Source organism: Pteronotus mesoamericanus, unplaced genomic scaffold (genome assembly GCF_021234165.1).
Source record: "Pteronotus mesoamericanus isolate MK-2021 breed Mesoamerican mustached bat unplaced genomic scaffold, CSHL_Meso_final scaffold_21, whole genome shotgun sequence".
In the NCBI taxonomy this organism is placed as follows: Eukaryota; Metazoa; Chordata; class Mammalia; order Chiroptera; family Mormoopidae; genus Pteronotus; species Pteronotus mesoamericanus.
Window position 1 is genome coordinate 4692527 of NW_026555310.1, and position 16008 is coordinate 4708534.

At 46.7% G+C, this 16008-nt stretch overlaps 1 protein-coding gene across 1 annotated transcript; it reads right to left on the reverse strand.

The window, feature by feature from the left end:
• Window positions 1–2473: 2473 nt before the first annotated feature.
• SMARCD1 (SWI/SNF related, matrix associated, actin dependent regulator of chromatin, subfamily d, member 1) lies at window positions 2474–14759 on the reverse strand. Its single transcript, XM_054591132.1, has 13 exons — window positions 14560–14759; window positions 13709–13896; window positions 13401–13443; window positions 13188–13310; window positions 12417–12539; window positions 11058–11174; window positions 9452–9553; window positions 8994–9155; window positions 8802–8899; window positions 7311–7446; window positions 5550–5672; window positions 4323–4424; window positions 2474–4191 (listed from the first exon to the last, which is right to left on the reverse strand). The coding sequence occupies exons 1-13, from the start codon at window positions 14734–14736 to the stop codon at window positions 4138–4140; spliced, it is 1548 nt and encodes a 515-aa protein (XP_054447107.1). The 5' UTR covers window positions 14737–14759; the 3' UTR covers window positions 2474–4137.
• Between the last annotated feature and the right edge of the window lie 1249 nt (window positions 14760–16008).

The following is a 16008-nucleotide window of genomic DNA, read 5'->3' on the forward strand; positions in this document are numbered from 1 at the left end:
ACCAGAATGCATTCTTTTCCAAGGTATATGCCTTGCATATCCTTCTCCCAGGACCCCAGAAACTGTTCTACAGTGACACTACTAGTGTCCCCTAGCAGTGACAGAGACATGTCACTGGCCCCACACTAGCTGCACTGTAGGGCTGTGGCTGAGTGGGGTGGGTGGGTGTGGGCCTATTTCTAAAGCTAAGACTACATACCAGGTAAAGTCCTGCTTTGGGGGCAGCCCAGCTCAAGGATAAGGAGAGACCCCAGGAGCCCTGACAGATAAGGTCATCCCCTTAGGGGTTCGCCAGTGGGCCTCCCCTCACCTCAAAGCATCCCCACCTGAATGTCTTCCAGGGAGGGTGGGAAAAATCAGAGTTACAGGCTCTGATGTCTACAGTTCTCCTTTTGCAGGCTCTGGGCTTGAGGAAGAAGATAGGAGATAAAAGGGTGGCTGAAGTGTTCACTTTCCTTGAGAGCCTTTGCAGTTTTTTTCTTGGGGTTTTAAACTGCCACACTAGGGGCTCTGTCAGTTAGTTTGCAGAAGCCAAAAAGGGGGAAGGAGCCCGGACCGGGAGTAGCTGTTACCTGTGGAGCTTGGTGGTCTCAGATGCTGTAATGAGAGTAAGTGGGGTATGTGATTTTAGGGGGAGGGGAAGAATAGAAGCAGCTCTTTCAGCAGTTCAGGGCTCCGCATCGCCCACAACCATCTGTTTGACTAAGAGGAGGGAGATCGCGTTTCTAAGCTGATCTGGAGAGTGAGGCAAAGTGCCCTAACACTCCAGCTGTCTGTGCACCTTGGCCTGGAGGGCAGAGACCATTGTGTGCTCACATGCTGACCTCCAGCCCTGGCAGACTGCTAAGTGGGTGTTTCCAATCCCTGGGGCTGCTGCTCGCTGGCAAGTGATAAGCACTAGACCAGAGGGGAGTCGCTGTGCAACTACTGGGAAAGGGTAAGTGGGCACAAAGTCAAGAGCAATTTCTAATTTCTAGGAACTGCTCAGGAAAAGCCCCCCCTATTCTCCTTTCATGGCCACGGTTCTCATAGAACATACATGAAATCAGTAGTTATTTCTCCGGAACAAAATTGTACCTACTTCAGAGCCAGCGTCCCACAAATCACCCCAGTATTGCACTGGCACTGAGACAAAGGCATCAGTGCCAGGCCGCCAGATGGGAGCACTGATTATGGGTGATGGAAGAGAAAGAATGCTTTTGTCCCTAACACATATCACGGGAACCCCAAAGAATGGATAGCTGTGCATGAAATGACTTTTTTTCCCTAAATGCTTCCATCTCTTATGTCCCTTCAGTAATTTAAAGTAGTGTGGAGACAAAGAATGTGTTTATTTATATTGGAAGAGTGTAGAGATCCAGAAATTGGCTTGTCATAGGAAGTTACCTGCACTAGTAGGCCCTTTTCCCAAGAGCAAACTGTAGATTATTTGCTTGAAATTAGTAAGGGTTCATCAGTTATTCATTATACATGTAATTGGCCTGGGTAAAAACAGATGCCATTTCGAAGTCCTTGACATCAATTTTTTCCCACTCCAAGTTATCACCCACACACTCTTGTCTCTGCTTTCCCAAGTGTGATAAACCCCTAAGTTCCAGATCATAAAGTGGTTTTGTTCTTGGTGGGTTTGACTGCAGACAGGCAATACTTGAGTGTTCTCATCCCTGGAGGCATCTCTTAACTACAACTTTGGAATGCACCTGCACTCATCCTATGTTCTAAACCCCCTTCTTGGGTATAAACAAGCTAGGTAATAGCACAAAAAATAATGAGCCACAAAAAGGGAGGCAAGCACATTATGATGGGAATTGCTCTGCTAATGGGAGTATCAATCCTGAGCAAAATCATCCCAACTCTTCCAGGGAGGGCCTGGTTGTCTACAGTGTGAAAATGACAACACAGCAAGCACTCCCATGCTGGTCTTAAGAACTGAAATCTTACTCAAGGCTGTGAAAGTGGAACCTTAAAGAATAGTAGGCACAGAGAACAAAAATGGTTTTAACTGTGCAGATGCTGGCCTGGATCTAAATAGGAGCCCTGAGAAATGGAACTCCCTTAGAGGATGCTCGGGTTCACCAAGCCTAGGGGATCAGAGGCACCCAAGGATAGTGTGCTTGAACCAGCACACTCAAGCCCTGGAGGTGAAAAGGACAAGGAAGATGATGGCAGTGCCACTGTCCTTTTAGTACCTTCCCCACAGGGGAGCTGGAAGCAGTGATGAAACCCAGTAGTCCCACCAGCCTCTGGCCTGCGTGGACCACGGGGGACTGACAGAGCTCTAAGGCGAGGACCTGAGGTCCACAGGTCAGAAACCTTGTTTTCCACCGTATCCCCAGCACTCAGCACCACAGTTGGCACGTAACAGGTGCTGCATATTATTTGTCAAATAATGTAAACAAACACCATAAGCATGGCTAATGGCACTGGAGAGAGCGAGCTCAGGGAAGAGCTCTCCCTCAGGAGGCAGGGGAACTCATACTTCAGAAGATTCTTTTATTAAAACTGGGTGACATCGATAGGGGACAGTACAAAAAAAATTTTGGTCCATGAAAAAAAACATAATTCAGTTAATAAAAAGTTATCTTCAACAGGGACACTGTGTAGGAGTGCTGAGCTTCCTTCTCATGGTTCCAGCCCCAAGAACAGGTTGTCCAGTGTCACCGGGCAGAAGCTTTCAAGGGACGAGTGGGGTAATGGCAGGAAAGGGAAGACAGGGAGAAAATTCTGCTGTCCCCAGTATGGAACAGACAGGGATACCGGGCTGCAGGGGTGTGCTCGCAGGAGCCTGAGGAGGGGGTGGGGAAGCAGGGGCTTTGTCAGTTCTGTGGGTTTAGAGCCCATGCTGAACGGAATTCCCCCTCTGTGCCCAGCTGTCTCCCACCCTGCTGTGTTGTCTGCGAGCCTGGGATATACTAACTCTGGGTGATACAACCTGGAAGAATCTGAGGCTCTCATGGAAAGATGCAAAACCATCTCAGTTCCAAGGGGCCAAGGTCACAAGGTCCTGCTGCTACCTGAGGGGTCTGAAGCTTTGAGGGCAGGGGCTGGGGAGTCACAATCCTATGAGGCAAGGAGAGGAAGGAGTCACAAACCCAACTCAGAGCTATTCTCCAGCCCTAGGCGCTTTCACTCCTCAGTGCCCTAGAAGTCACCAGTGGGTGTCAACTAGGCAGACAAGGGACAGGAAGACAGGGATGGCCCAGGGCTTTTACCCGTTTGACTTTAGGCCTGTTTCTCCACAAAGGGATGGGGGATGCAGGGTGGAGTGAATGAATGAATCACACCTTCAAGCAACAGCAGGAAGGAACAGCCTCTGCCAGCAATGACAGTACCCCAGGTTAGATCACTGGGGCTCTGACAGGGAAAGGCAAGATTCCACCACTCAAATACCCTGGGTTAGGACGGACAGGAGGGAATCCTTAAAAGAGCAGCTACAAGGAGTATGCTGGGAGGGAGCAATTGTTAAAAGAACAAACTCCAATACTGATGTGGACCCCCTACGAGGGAGTAAGAGGAGCACTGAGACAGCAGGCCAATCCAGAAGACTGCAAACTGACCTGGGGCTCAGTGGAGCCCAAGAACCAGGGTTCCTTTAATGCTAGAGGGCAACAAGTGAAGGGAGAGTTTGCTCCAAACCTGTGGAGGAAAGGAAGGAAATTGGATTCTGTTATCAGGAGAGCCAAGATTAACTAGCTTATAGAGTGCCCCCAGGCCTGAGTCTTGGAGAAGAGGCTGAGGCTCCCAACTCCTGGGTCTCTGAAGGGCAGGATCAGTGTAGCTGGTCCCTTTGAAGACCACCTGGCCTTAGGCCCAATCCATTCAATGCACTGATTACCACTACGGGTTCTCTCTCTAATACTATCTAGAGGTCCTATGTAGACCAGGGGAGGGTAGAGGCACATGGGAACTTCATGGGGCAAAGGGAAGCTGGGGAGTGGGAAAGGATGGGGTGAGAGAAGAGGGTAACAGGTGTCTTGTAAGACAGAAATGTGAGACCCTCTTCGTTCTGGTGTTGTCCTTGAACCAACAGCATTCCCTGGAAGGCCCCAAGCAAGACCAAGGCAGGTGCTATGAGGCAGGCAGCACAGGGGCCAAATAAAGAATCGGTGCAGCCAAATCAGGGCTGTGGGTGAGGCCCTATGTATTTCGGATTCCCAGGGCTTGCTCTAATTCTTGTCGTCTCTGCTGCACCTAAGAAGAAAATAGTGGAAGGATTGGGAGATGAGACAAACCAGGAACTGGTAGCTAATACCAATGACCCCCATCAGGGGTGCAGACCCCTTGCCTTTTGTCAGTTTCCCCTGTACAGCCCAGGCACCTACCTTGGAGTAGAAGTATCGGCACACAGCCTCCTGAGCCCAAGGCTGGAAGTAGAACTCAGCTCGGCGCTCTTCCTCTGGGTTACCCACCACATCGGTCATGGTCTGAGGGTGATGGCAGCGGGTAGAGAAAGGAGAATAAACTTGCTTCCTTCCTTCATACTTGTTATGGATTGAATTGTATTCCCCCAAAAGATGTCAAAACCCTAACCCCCAGTACCTATGAATATGACTTTATTTGGAAATAGGGTCTCTGCAGATGATCAAGTTAAGATGAGGTCATTAGGGTAGGCCTAATCAAGCATAGCTGGTATCCTTATAAAAACGGGAAACTGGGACACAGAGACAGACACAGAGAGGGAAGACAAAGTGAAGACAAATGGAGAACACCATCTGCACACCAAGGAATGTCTGAAGCTACCATGAGTTAGGAGAGAGGCCTGGAACAGACCCTCCTTCACAGCCCTCCCAAGGAACCCAGGCCTGCAGACACCACCTTCATTTCAGACTTCCAGTCTCCAGAACTGTGAAACATTACATTTCTGTTGTTTACACCACCCAGTTTGTGGTACTTTACTATGGCAGTCCTAGCAAACTACTAATTAATATAATGCCCCAAGTCACCCCCTGCTATCAACAGGTCATTGCCAGGTTCAGGGATCCTTTCTGGCTCTTTTGGTCCCTTGCTCCGCTGCTCAGCCTCTAAAATTGTAGTCAGAGTCATGACAGGGCTAGACAAGAACTAAAGATCCATCTCATGCGTTCTGTGCTCATTCCTGCCTTCTCGCCCGAACCACTAGTGCTCCCCTCTCTGGGAAAAAACCTCAAACCCCAAACTGTCCAAGAAGCCTGACCCAGCTATTTGAGTCTCACCGATCTCTTTTCTCCTTTGAATTATCTCATTGATATTGGTGAGTTCCAGTAATGTCTGATATGGTTTATTATAAAATCATAATAGCCTAGAATGCATGCTGCTTGGAAGCAGAGATCAAGTTTTCTACTCTGTATCCCCTACACGATGTGGCACAGTGACCAAACTAAGTAATAGATAAACACCTGATGGTTCTACCTCCATTTCCCTACTTAATTGTAAAATGGACCCCAGAATGTGATAAAGATAATCTGGTCCCTCACTTACCCCTCTGGCTTTTCTATCATATACCACAGACGGAAAGCAAATGTGCACCTCACTGAACTAAGTTCCCTTGCCCCTCTCCTAGGTATTTTTACCTTGAGGTCCCGACACTGGGACTGAAGCCAATCATTAATGAAACCCTGAGGGTCTCTGGCAAAGCTTAGCATGAACTCCCGCTGGGTCTTCAGCTGATTGATAGTTTCTATTGTCTCGTGGATCTGAAAGGAAGAAGAAATCTCAACATTTTCAAACTGGGGAACTGCAAAGTTAAATGGAAGACAATGCTGACATCTCTCTGTGCCATTCACAGCCTATATACAGAGTGCTGCCCAGAAATGGTAATATTGCCGGAGCTCCAACAGCTCTGGCAATTGCACTTGCTTTCGGGAGGTAAACTGTACGGTGCCTCTATATACCCAATGTGAGAGAAATTTTCATTTTAGTCTCCAGTGTCCATTCTGGGTGAAGCTACATGGTGAATACTTAATCCATAGCACAAATGAGTCTAAAAACATGTAGTATGGAAGCTGTCTCAAAAGCTACAGTCCATGGATTCTTTTTTCCTCTGCCCTCTTCTCTTCTCTTCTCTTCTCTTCTCTTCTCTTCTCTTCTCTTCTCTTCTCTTCTCTTCTCTTCTCATTCTCCATACTCTTCCTGGCAATTTCGTCTACTTGTATGTCTTCAACTACCACTGACAGGGTAAAGAGTCCCCAGTCCGCAAACCAGAGTCCATTTCCTAAACTCCAACCAATCAACTACATGCCATCTCCATATACCTTAAACTCTAAAATTATATTCACTATCTTTCCACCGATACTTGCTTCTCCAGTTTCCAGTCTGAGTGAATACTACTGCCCACTCAAACTAGAAACTTGGGAGTCATCGTAATGCCTCTTTCTCCCTCACACCTCACCCCATCATCCCCACGTAGAGTCTAAATCCCTTCAGTTCCACTTTGCCATGTCTCAAATCCATCTACTTATTTCCATCCTTGTTATCAGTACCCTAAGCTTAGGCTCTCTCACATATCTCACATGCATTACTATACCAGCTTCCTAACTGATTTCCTGCCTCCAGATCTGCCCCTCTTAAAATCTGCTCTCCATCTTCCTGCTGGTGATCCTTCAAAATGCAAACAGCATCAGCCCCTCCAGTCTTTAAGACAGAGTAGTAACAGGTATTCCCTGCATCAAAACTTCATGATTAGACTCTGCTTTTCTATCCAGTTTCCTTTCCCAAAACGTCCCATCCCAGGCACCCTGGGATGCACACTAAATGACTTGTATTTCTTGAACGTGCCAGGCTTATCTTTGGATCTTTGGACCTTTACACATCCTATTCCCTCTCTCTGGAATGTTCTCTGCCTGCCACACCCCTAAGCACCACTCCACTTTTTCCCCCTTTGTTAACTCCCACTCTGTCCTTCAAGATTTAGTTGGGGCATCAACTCTTCCATGAAAGTCTCCCTGTTCTCTTCTTTTTGGCTTTACTTGTAAGAACTATGTCTAATAATGTTAAAAATAGTAAGACAGTAACAACAGTAGCAGCAGTTACCATTTGTTTTTATGTGCCAGATACAATGTCATGTCTCTACGATATGTTGTCTCATTTAACCCCCAGAGCAAGCTTATAAATATAGTCTTTATTTCACAGATCTGAAACTGAGGTTTAAAGCTATTAAAAGGAATAGCCAGAATCAGAACTCATGTATGTCTAGTTCCAACCAGCACCAGGCACAGTGCCTGGCACATACTGGGTGTGAATATACTTTGAATGAATACCAAGGATCAAAAGGCAGCCTAGAAGCTGTGATAGAGGGCTGGTAGCACCGAAACTACCAGGGCAGACGCACCTACCTTGTTGTCTAGAGTAGCAATCTCCTGCTGGCTGGCAGTAGACAGCAGAAAAGAATTCATCTGGGTCTTCAGTGTATCATCCACTTCCACATCAATGTCATAACAAGCCGTCTTTTTCTGATCATTCGGGTCAACACTGGGGAGGAAATCAAAGGGGCCTGGTAAAGTGCTTGTCCCCTAAGACCTAATTAATTACACAGGGTCAAAACGATGGCTCAAGAATGAAGGGAAAGGAACTGATTGCAAAACTTCTTTCAGCTGTGACAGAACTGTTCCATATCTTTCTTGTGGTGGTAGCTACAGTGCATGTGCATTTGTCAAAAGTCATCAAACTATATACTTTAAATGGGTGCAATTTTTTGTACATAAATCTCAATAAAGTTGATTTTTTAAAAAAGTCAATGGCAAAAATTCAAGTGGCACAAAAAGATATCCAGTGAAAGCTTCTCGCTCCTCAAAGAAAACCACTACTACAGTATCTTGTGTACCTTTCTCCGTGTTAATCTAAAATTGATCCTGAATATAAGCTCAAATAAAACACACATCACACAAAATAAAAAGTGCCCTAACTTTAAGCACAGGAATATAGGACAGGCCAACATCTATTAAAACAATGTATAGATTATAGGACTTACTACTGGCTGACTGATGTTTCATGGTCTAAAGAAAGAAAGGCCTTTATTGCAATTAATATAGATTAAAGGAAACAAGGCAAAGAGACTACATCCAACCATAGAGACATGCTGCTTTGAGGAAAAAGTACCTTCCTTCATACTGTATCTGCCTATAGATGCCTTGCTCATCCATCTTCTGAAAAAAAATTAGATGGAGGTAATGAATGGTATTGGAATCTCAGACTGGAAAAGTCCTACCACCCAGAGAAAAGATGGTATCCCATCAGTGATAAGCTGGTAAATGTCTAACAATTCATTCTCCAAAAGGGGAGAGGGGGAAAAAACCCTGATTTGTAGCATTTGCCAATTTCTATGGTTTAAATATGCCCAACATGGTTGATCTCAAACTGTCAACATTACATCACTGATCAAGGAGTTGGGAAGAGAGGTGCAGTTGCACATCATTATATAGTATTTCCACCACATAGATGCAAAAGATGTAAGTAACCTTGAAAACAGAAACAACCATAAAACATTAGGAAATGATTAACTTTTGAGTATATATTACATTCATTTTTTTAAAAAATTAAAACATCAATGTGTGAGAGATACATCAATTGGTTGCCTCCCACATGCCCCCGAATGGGGACCCGGCCCACAATCCAGGCATGCGCCCCGACTGGGAATCAACTCAATCCACCAAGCCACATTAGTCAGGGCAGTATTACCCTCATTTTTAACATAATGTATTTAATTGTAAGTTTAAATAACAGCTTTGTTTAACAACCTGCTTGCAAAACTCTTGAAAATTTGACAGCTGTTTTGTGCAAGCCAGTACAAGCCGGCTCCAATACGCCACAGCCATACACATGCTTACCTGATGACGTGATTGATGATGATGGGCTCCGGTGGCATAAGCAAGGCATGGAGCCGTTGGGGGATCTCTGAAAACTTCATACGCTGAGATTCAAAGATCTGTGGGAAAGAGGGGAAATAGGTAACAAGTTGGCATTTTTGGTACAGCAAGAGCTCCAGTAGACACTAGCAAGAGAATGGGTCCTTTTCTTACCTGCTGGAGGTATTTGTCACAGATGACAAATTCCCGCTCATGAGGGTCCTGGAGCTTATGTGTCTTAATATATTGCCACAGTGCTTGAATGATCACTGGACGGGTCTGGGTGTGGATGCCCAGGAGCCGAGCCAAGCGAGGGTCTAATTTAAATTGGGGAGGCTGCAGAGAACCAGAGAATATAGAAATGAAGCTAGTAAACTAGGTCTGTATGCATTCTGGGGTGCTTACCATGACCATACATTCAAATCACTCAACAAGCAGTAATGTAGTGCTTTGTGTGTGACAGAAAAACACTAGGAAAAACTCAGAAATGACTAAGACCGACCCTAACATTGTATTTAGGGAACTTAAAGTCTGGTGGTAATTATCTACAACTAGACTTAAACCTTTAAATGTCAGACTGCTAATGGGATATGGCTGCAAAAGCTGGACCCCCGCACATCACCACAGAATACCTGGTAATCCAGCATCAGTAGGACAGTACACCGTACATTCACATCTCCTGGTCGCTTCACCTGGAAGCCATCCGTCTCCTGGGTAGTGGCGGTCCTGTGCCACTACAGAGAGGAAGATGTCAGGGGGTGCTCTCCCAGAGGAAGAGCTGGGGTGGGAGGGAAGAGCTTCTGTAATGACTGAATATTCAACTTGATTACTGAGGCTATTGGAAAAGAGCAATAGCATGAGGTTTTTTTTTAAATTGCATATGGCTTTAGTATTATTGTCTTGTTTAAGTAGATTAACTTTTTAATTCTGAATGTTCAGGGTCACATTTAAATTAACTTGAATTTCCAGTGATAATGTGATCCTCATAATGGACAATATACATGTACACAGTAAAATATCAAAGCTAGCCTTTATTGAATACGTACTATGTTGAAAGTATTCTAAGACATTTACTTGGATTATCTCATTAATTCCCACAACATCCATACCAGATAGACACAATTACACCTATTTTACAGATGAGAAAACTAACGCTTAGAAGGATGAGTAGCTTGCCTAAGGTCAAATAGCCAATAAGTAGTGGAGTTGCGACTTGAGCTCTGGTGTGCCTGACTCTACAGTCCACATTTCTAGCCACCATGCTTTACTGCTATAAGGTTAAGTTAAATATATTTACAAATTTCTATTGATTCTATGACTTACTTCCCTTATTAGATGGTAAAGACCTTCCCATGTCTCTTAGTGGTTGAGGATAAGGGGCTGCAGCTACACTGGCAAAAAAAGGAGCAGGTTAAGTTCACTTGGAATGTTGGACTGTCTCATTCTGGTTCTGACTGTATCCCAAAGAACACTGTCGCTAACATGGGTTTTCAAAACACTGCATACTCAGACATTATAATAATGGATTCTTGATGATTTAGAAGGTTAATCCAAACAGAATAGGGATCAAAAGGAAGTCCTAGATCTATAACACTAATCTTGGCAAGGACTAAAACCCTATCAGTTAGCCCCCTTAATTATAGCAGCTGCAACCAGGAAAAAATATTAGTGGTGTATAGATAACTATGTCTCACCATTCTTAATAAGCAAGATGTTGAGATGGCCCAGTATGTATAAGAGGCCTCCATTAGAATTTCCCTTGAAAGCGAGGGCAGCAAGCAGGATAATGTTAAATAGGTGGGACAAGCCCTGACTGGTGTGGCTCAGCTAGTTCGGCATCGTACCGCAAAGTGAAGGGTCGCTGATTCAATTCCTGGTCAGGACACATGCCTAGGCTGCGGGTCTGGTCTCTGGTTGGGACGTGTACAAGAGGCAACTGATCGTCTCCCTCTCTCTCTCCCTTCTCCCTCCCTCAAAATAAATAAATAAATATTTTCCTTAAAAAAGAAAAAAAGAAAAAAAGGCGGGACAAGTGAGACTGCAAGAACTCCTGGGTCCAAACAGTACCAGAACAGCTAGTGCCACCTGGAGATCAATGCGCAAACTACAATGGTGGCACTGTACACCTGGGGTAAGCCTTTATTTATACCTCCCCCATTTTCCTAGACATTTAAGTTTGGTTCCCAAGCCTATCATCCTTCAGTCATACAGTCAAGTCTAGAGGACAAAACTACTCACTTCTACCAGATGGTTGTCTGGCCCATACAGGTCTTTGTCCAGTTCAATCACCAAGGATTTAAAAAAGGAAGAAAACTTCCTCTTTTGTTTGGTGGCATCATATTTGGACAAGGCTGACTAGAGGAAAGAATAAAAAATAAGGTCATGTTAGAGAACCCCAGAAGAAATTTCTCAACACCAAGTCCCATAAAAAAGGAACCTTCGACAACAATGGGGAAAAGCCTCAAAAATATCTTTTGAATACCTCTTAGGAGATGGAAAGGTAGTTTATCTGTGGGTATTAAACAAGTAACAGTAGTGGGTTGCAGGTCATATCCCCAGTAGGGGGCGCCCAAGAGGCAACAACACATTGATGTTTTTCTCCCTCCTCCTCTCCCCCTTCCCCTCTCTCTGAAAATAAATAAAGTCTTAAAAAAAAAAAAGTCTTAAACCAAAAAACAACAAACAAGTCACAGTAGCAACAGAACCCTGAAGAAGCAGACTATAACATATATAGAGTCACTATAACAAACTATAGGGTCACTGCCTTACCCACCTCATTTCCCCAAGGGAAATGAAGCAAGTTAAGCCAAACCACTGCACATACAAAGTAAGTCTAAACGGAGAAAAGTTTGGCTCTAGAGGGGAAATGAATCACAGGCAATGAGCAGCCAGAACAAAAACAGCTTTATTTGGATAGAATGACACCACCAGCATATGGACTGGACCTACATAGAGAAGGGGACTCTGATACTGGGCCCTGGTTCTCCTGCAAAAACGCATTCACATTAGCTTGCCTGTGAACAGCTAAAAATAGCCAGAGAATGTAAGGGAAAAGTGAGCTTCCTCAAGGATCTTCTGGGGTCGGAAATCTGGGGGCTATCACCTGTCAGCTGATGCTCCCCATGAAGCAACCAAAGGCCTGTCAGATAAATTTATTGCATTTAAACTAGGAGATGTCTCCAATGAAAGTTGGGAAAATGGAGATGCCACAATGGGAATCAAAGACCTCAAGAACTCAGAGGGGAAAGCCTGGACTCAAATGCTAAGTGCAAACTCACTTGAAAACACACAGCACACACCCGACAGAATAATCTGCACATACTAATAAATTCAATGGCCACAGCATCAGGAGGAAGATAAATAACAAATCTAATCCCAGGACAATAAAGTTCTCAATATGATACCACCGCAAGGGCCAAGCTGTGGGAGTCAACACAAAGAACCATTGTCTTTTAGCACAGGGAACACAGTGACCCTTTCCCTGCTGTTCCCAACAGGAGCTGTGAACACCAGTCAGGCTTCCTGCCAAGCAGACAACACTGCTTGTTCCCAGCAGCTCCCACCCTAGACACCAACCATGGTTGACCTTGAACTCACATCCTCCAGGAGCCGTCCTTCTACTCGAAGCTCCCAGGAAGCCACCGTCCCTTCACCATCCTCGGCATCTGACTTAGCTGGGTTGAAAGTGTTAGAAATGAAGATTCGCAGCTTCCGTTTTTGCTGAAGGCACAAACAGGATTACTGATGGAGCTTCAGTGGTTTGATGGTAAAGACAGAGTCTCCCCAAGCCCCAAAATTGTGCCTAACAGACTGACTTCCTGTCTACCCAGTCACTACTGTGGGTAGATGGAGATTCCATCTAGAAATACAGGCCACTGGCCTGACTGCAAGTTTATAGACTGAGATGCCAGGTGGACTAAGTCATGCAAGGTGCCAGAGCAGTAGCAAAAACATGGGCAGGGTAGCACTGACTGGTGTGGCTCAGTGGATTGGGCGTCATTCTGCAAACCAAAAGATAACCAGTTTGGGTTGTGGTCCAGGTCTCCGATTGGGGGCATGCAAGAGCCAACCAACCGATGTTTCTTTCTCTCTCTTCTTCCCTCCCTTCCCCTCTCTAAAAATATATAAAATCTTAAAAAAAAAAAAAAGGCAAGGTATATTTCTGGTGTAAGAGGTATCAAAAGCCCCTCCCATTTTGCTGTTCTGTTTTTATGCTTCTAATGTAATTCTCAGTTCGTAGGCGAAAAGGAAAGATGTAATTTAAATGCCAAGGAGAACTGTGCTGTATCTTTGATTTCTCATGCTAAGCCTGTTGAAGGTTCCCAAGTCCTCTCCTTTGGCTCTCTGCCTAGCATGCTCCTGTGTTACCTTGATGGGACGTTTCAAGGCCTCCTGTATATCTAGCCGTTTCCTCATGATAGTCTGGTCCAGCTTCCTTTCAAAAGCCAAGAGATCCATATAGGCCTGGGATTCTGGTACCAGTTCACGAATCTTAGAAACAGAAAGATATGGAATATAGAGCTGACCATCTCTATTCTCAAACTTACCACACCCTTGAGAAGTCCTATAGCCTGGACTCACCCTTTGAGGTAGAATTTTGTCAGCCATCTTCTTTTTCTTTGCACTGTTCAAAATAGATACTGTTATCAGGTTGGGATGGAACTAACCAGAACATGAAGACAGGCTGTCAGCACCTCCATTTATAGTATAGTGAAGGGACTGCAAACCTTCTCTCAAATCAAAAGACTCTGTCTCAATCCCCCAACCAACATGAGGCATTCTCGAAACCATTTGCTGACACAGCACCACCATTTCTTGGTCAGATACTCCCACCACCTGAGTTCTTACAAGCCCCTTCCCTCCATCCCTCCTCCCCAGGGTCATCTTACTTGTGGTTTCGATTTTGGACCGCCTGCTGCTGGACCTGCTGGATCTGCTGAGGCGCAGGTCTCTTGCGGGACTGGTCCATCCCTGACTGAGCCAGGCCAGGTCGGACTGAAGGGTTCCCCCCATAGCCAGGGGGTCCCATGGAAGGTCCCTGAGGTGTCATTCGGCTGCCTGGCAGCATACCTGGTCTCTACATAGGGGAGAGAACCCAGACATGTCATGGCTCCCCCTACTAACCTCATCAAGAAAGGAAAAGTGGGGGATTCTTGAATTCTTTAAATGAAACAAGACTGGGGGCGGGGCGCGGTGAAGCACAATGGGAGGAGCCCTCTGCCTCTTTAAAATATAGGTAACTGGAGCTTCCTCTGTTCCAGTCGTGATTCCATGAGAGGATATAGCCCAAAAACTAAGAATCAGATCATACTAAAATTCTCTCTAGTTTACTTTGTATCTGACACATTGGACATATCCTTTAGTTCCACATTTACTCAGGTAGTACTGTCAGCTACTATCTCCTTGGAAGCTGACCAATTTGCCAGCTACCTCATGGTTCCTCTGGGCCCTGGAGCTGCCCAAGCCCTTTTGCACCCCTGTGCTCATCTGCCCACCGTTGGTCCCACTTCATCCATCCTGGTTCTATACCCTGACTCCCCACGGAAACAATGCCCCTTGGAGCAGGTGGAGATGCTAACTGCCTCCAGTACCCTCCTCCGCACTGCCTTCCCTACCCCCACTTAGGGCCCGAATCCCTCCCAAAGGAGTCCCTCCTACTTCTCCCCGTACGGCTGTCACTCCCAGGCCCCCGCTCAGCCCCGCCCCCCGGCCCGCGCGCCCCACCTCCTGCCCCACTCACCGGATAGGCCGCTCCAGGCATCGGGGAGCGGTACAGCCCTTGACCCGGCGCCGGGCCCATTCGCACGGGAGGCCCCGGAGTCCCGCCCGGGCCCAGGGCAGCCGCCGCGCCCGCCCCTCCTGAAGCTGCGGCGCCGCCACTCGGAGCCACAGACTGGAAGCCCGCCCGGGCCGCCATCTTCCCCGGAGCCGCTGCTGCAGCTGCACAAAGAACCGGAACCGGAACTCCCCCCGCCCCCCACGCGCCCCCCGCGAGCCCGCCTGTCCGCCCGGCCGGCCGGCCGGCACGGGAGGCTCAGGGCAGCGAGACTGTGGGCTAGATCGGGCAATTAGCGGAAAAAGCGTGTTGATCACGCCCTCCCGCCTTCAATGTCCGCGAGGGGGAACCATAGAGAAAATCTCTGGGATAGAGAGGCCCTGTGAGCGGGCGCCCCCAGGCCGACGGGAGGAAGACAAGCCCCAGAGCCCCCGCCCCCGCCCCCGCCCCCGCCCCCAACGCTCTCTGATGAAGGGGGTGATGGTGTAATTGCTTCATCTTGCCGCAATGCGTTCAACTTTCCAAAGCGCTTTGATTGTTTTTCGTTTCCTTCTCTTACTGCTATAAGCCCGAGGGGTTGAAGAGGAGAACGCACTGTTTATTCTATTTACAAACAGAAAGCTGAACTCTGAGAGTAAATGACTTGGCAAAGGTCAACCAACAGATTAGGAGTAAAACCAAAGCCCAGAATCCAGATGTGGTTCGTATGTAGCCCGGAGTTCATTCCACAGATAAAAGTGCTTCAGTAGCTACCTCACTAGAATGTCAACCCAACTTATTCCCTGACTTTTTACCTAACCTGCTTCCAGGTTTTTATTTTGAATTTTTACCCTGCTTCCTCTCCAAAGCATCCTGTGTGCTAGGACTTCTCTTTGGGATCTTTGTTGCCTTTGACCCCTCTCTTTCCCTGTCCGGTGGTTCAAACCATTCCTGGCCAGTCTGTCTCATACCAGTAGGACCAAGCCTCCTTATTGTTGGCCCAAGCTTTAGCCCCAAGCCAAACCTAGCTCTAGGCACTTAATGGAAAGGCCTAAATACTATTCAGTTAAGAGAAAAACGACACTGAAGAGGAGATGGTTGAAACCCAGTTTATTAGACCAGAGGCATGCGTCACCCATAGCTCTGCTTGCTGTCCTCTATCTGGTGCATACCCCTTGGCCTTGCTCCTGCTTCCCTCTGGAGAGGTCTGCTCTCTAAGGAACTACTCACTAGGAACTAAGAGTTTCCAAAGATCCTGTAGCCTCACTCTCCAGCTGCAGGTCAATGCACAGGTGACCTGCCACAGGTCCTATTCTGGGGTTGGAGACCAGGAGATAGCTGGGTGCAGAAGGCCTGGGAAGGAGCAGGGCTCTGGCCTGAGAGGACTGTCCGGTGGAGGGGGCACAGCAGGTCCTCTAACTCACTCACTTCTCT

Bases quoted from the DNA above. Each gene is read 5' to 3' on its own strand.
- SMARCD1 (XM_054591132.1), bottom strand. From the start codon at position 14,736: ATGGCGGCCCGGGCGGGCTTCCAGTCTGTGGCTCCGAGTGGCGGCGCC. The intron at 13,311-13,400 runs GTGAGTCCAGGC...TCTGTTTCTAAG, and splicing joins ACAAAATTCTACCTCAAAGG to ATTCGTGAACTGGTACCAGA. The intron at 5,673-7,310 runs GTAGGTGCGTCT...TCTTCCTTTCAG, and splicing joins TTGCTACTCTAGACAACAAG to ATCCACGAGACAATAGAAAC.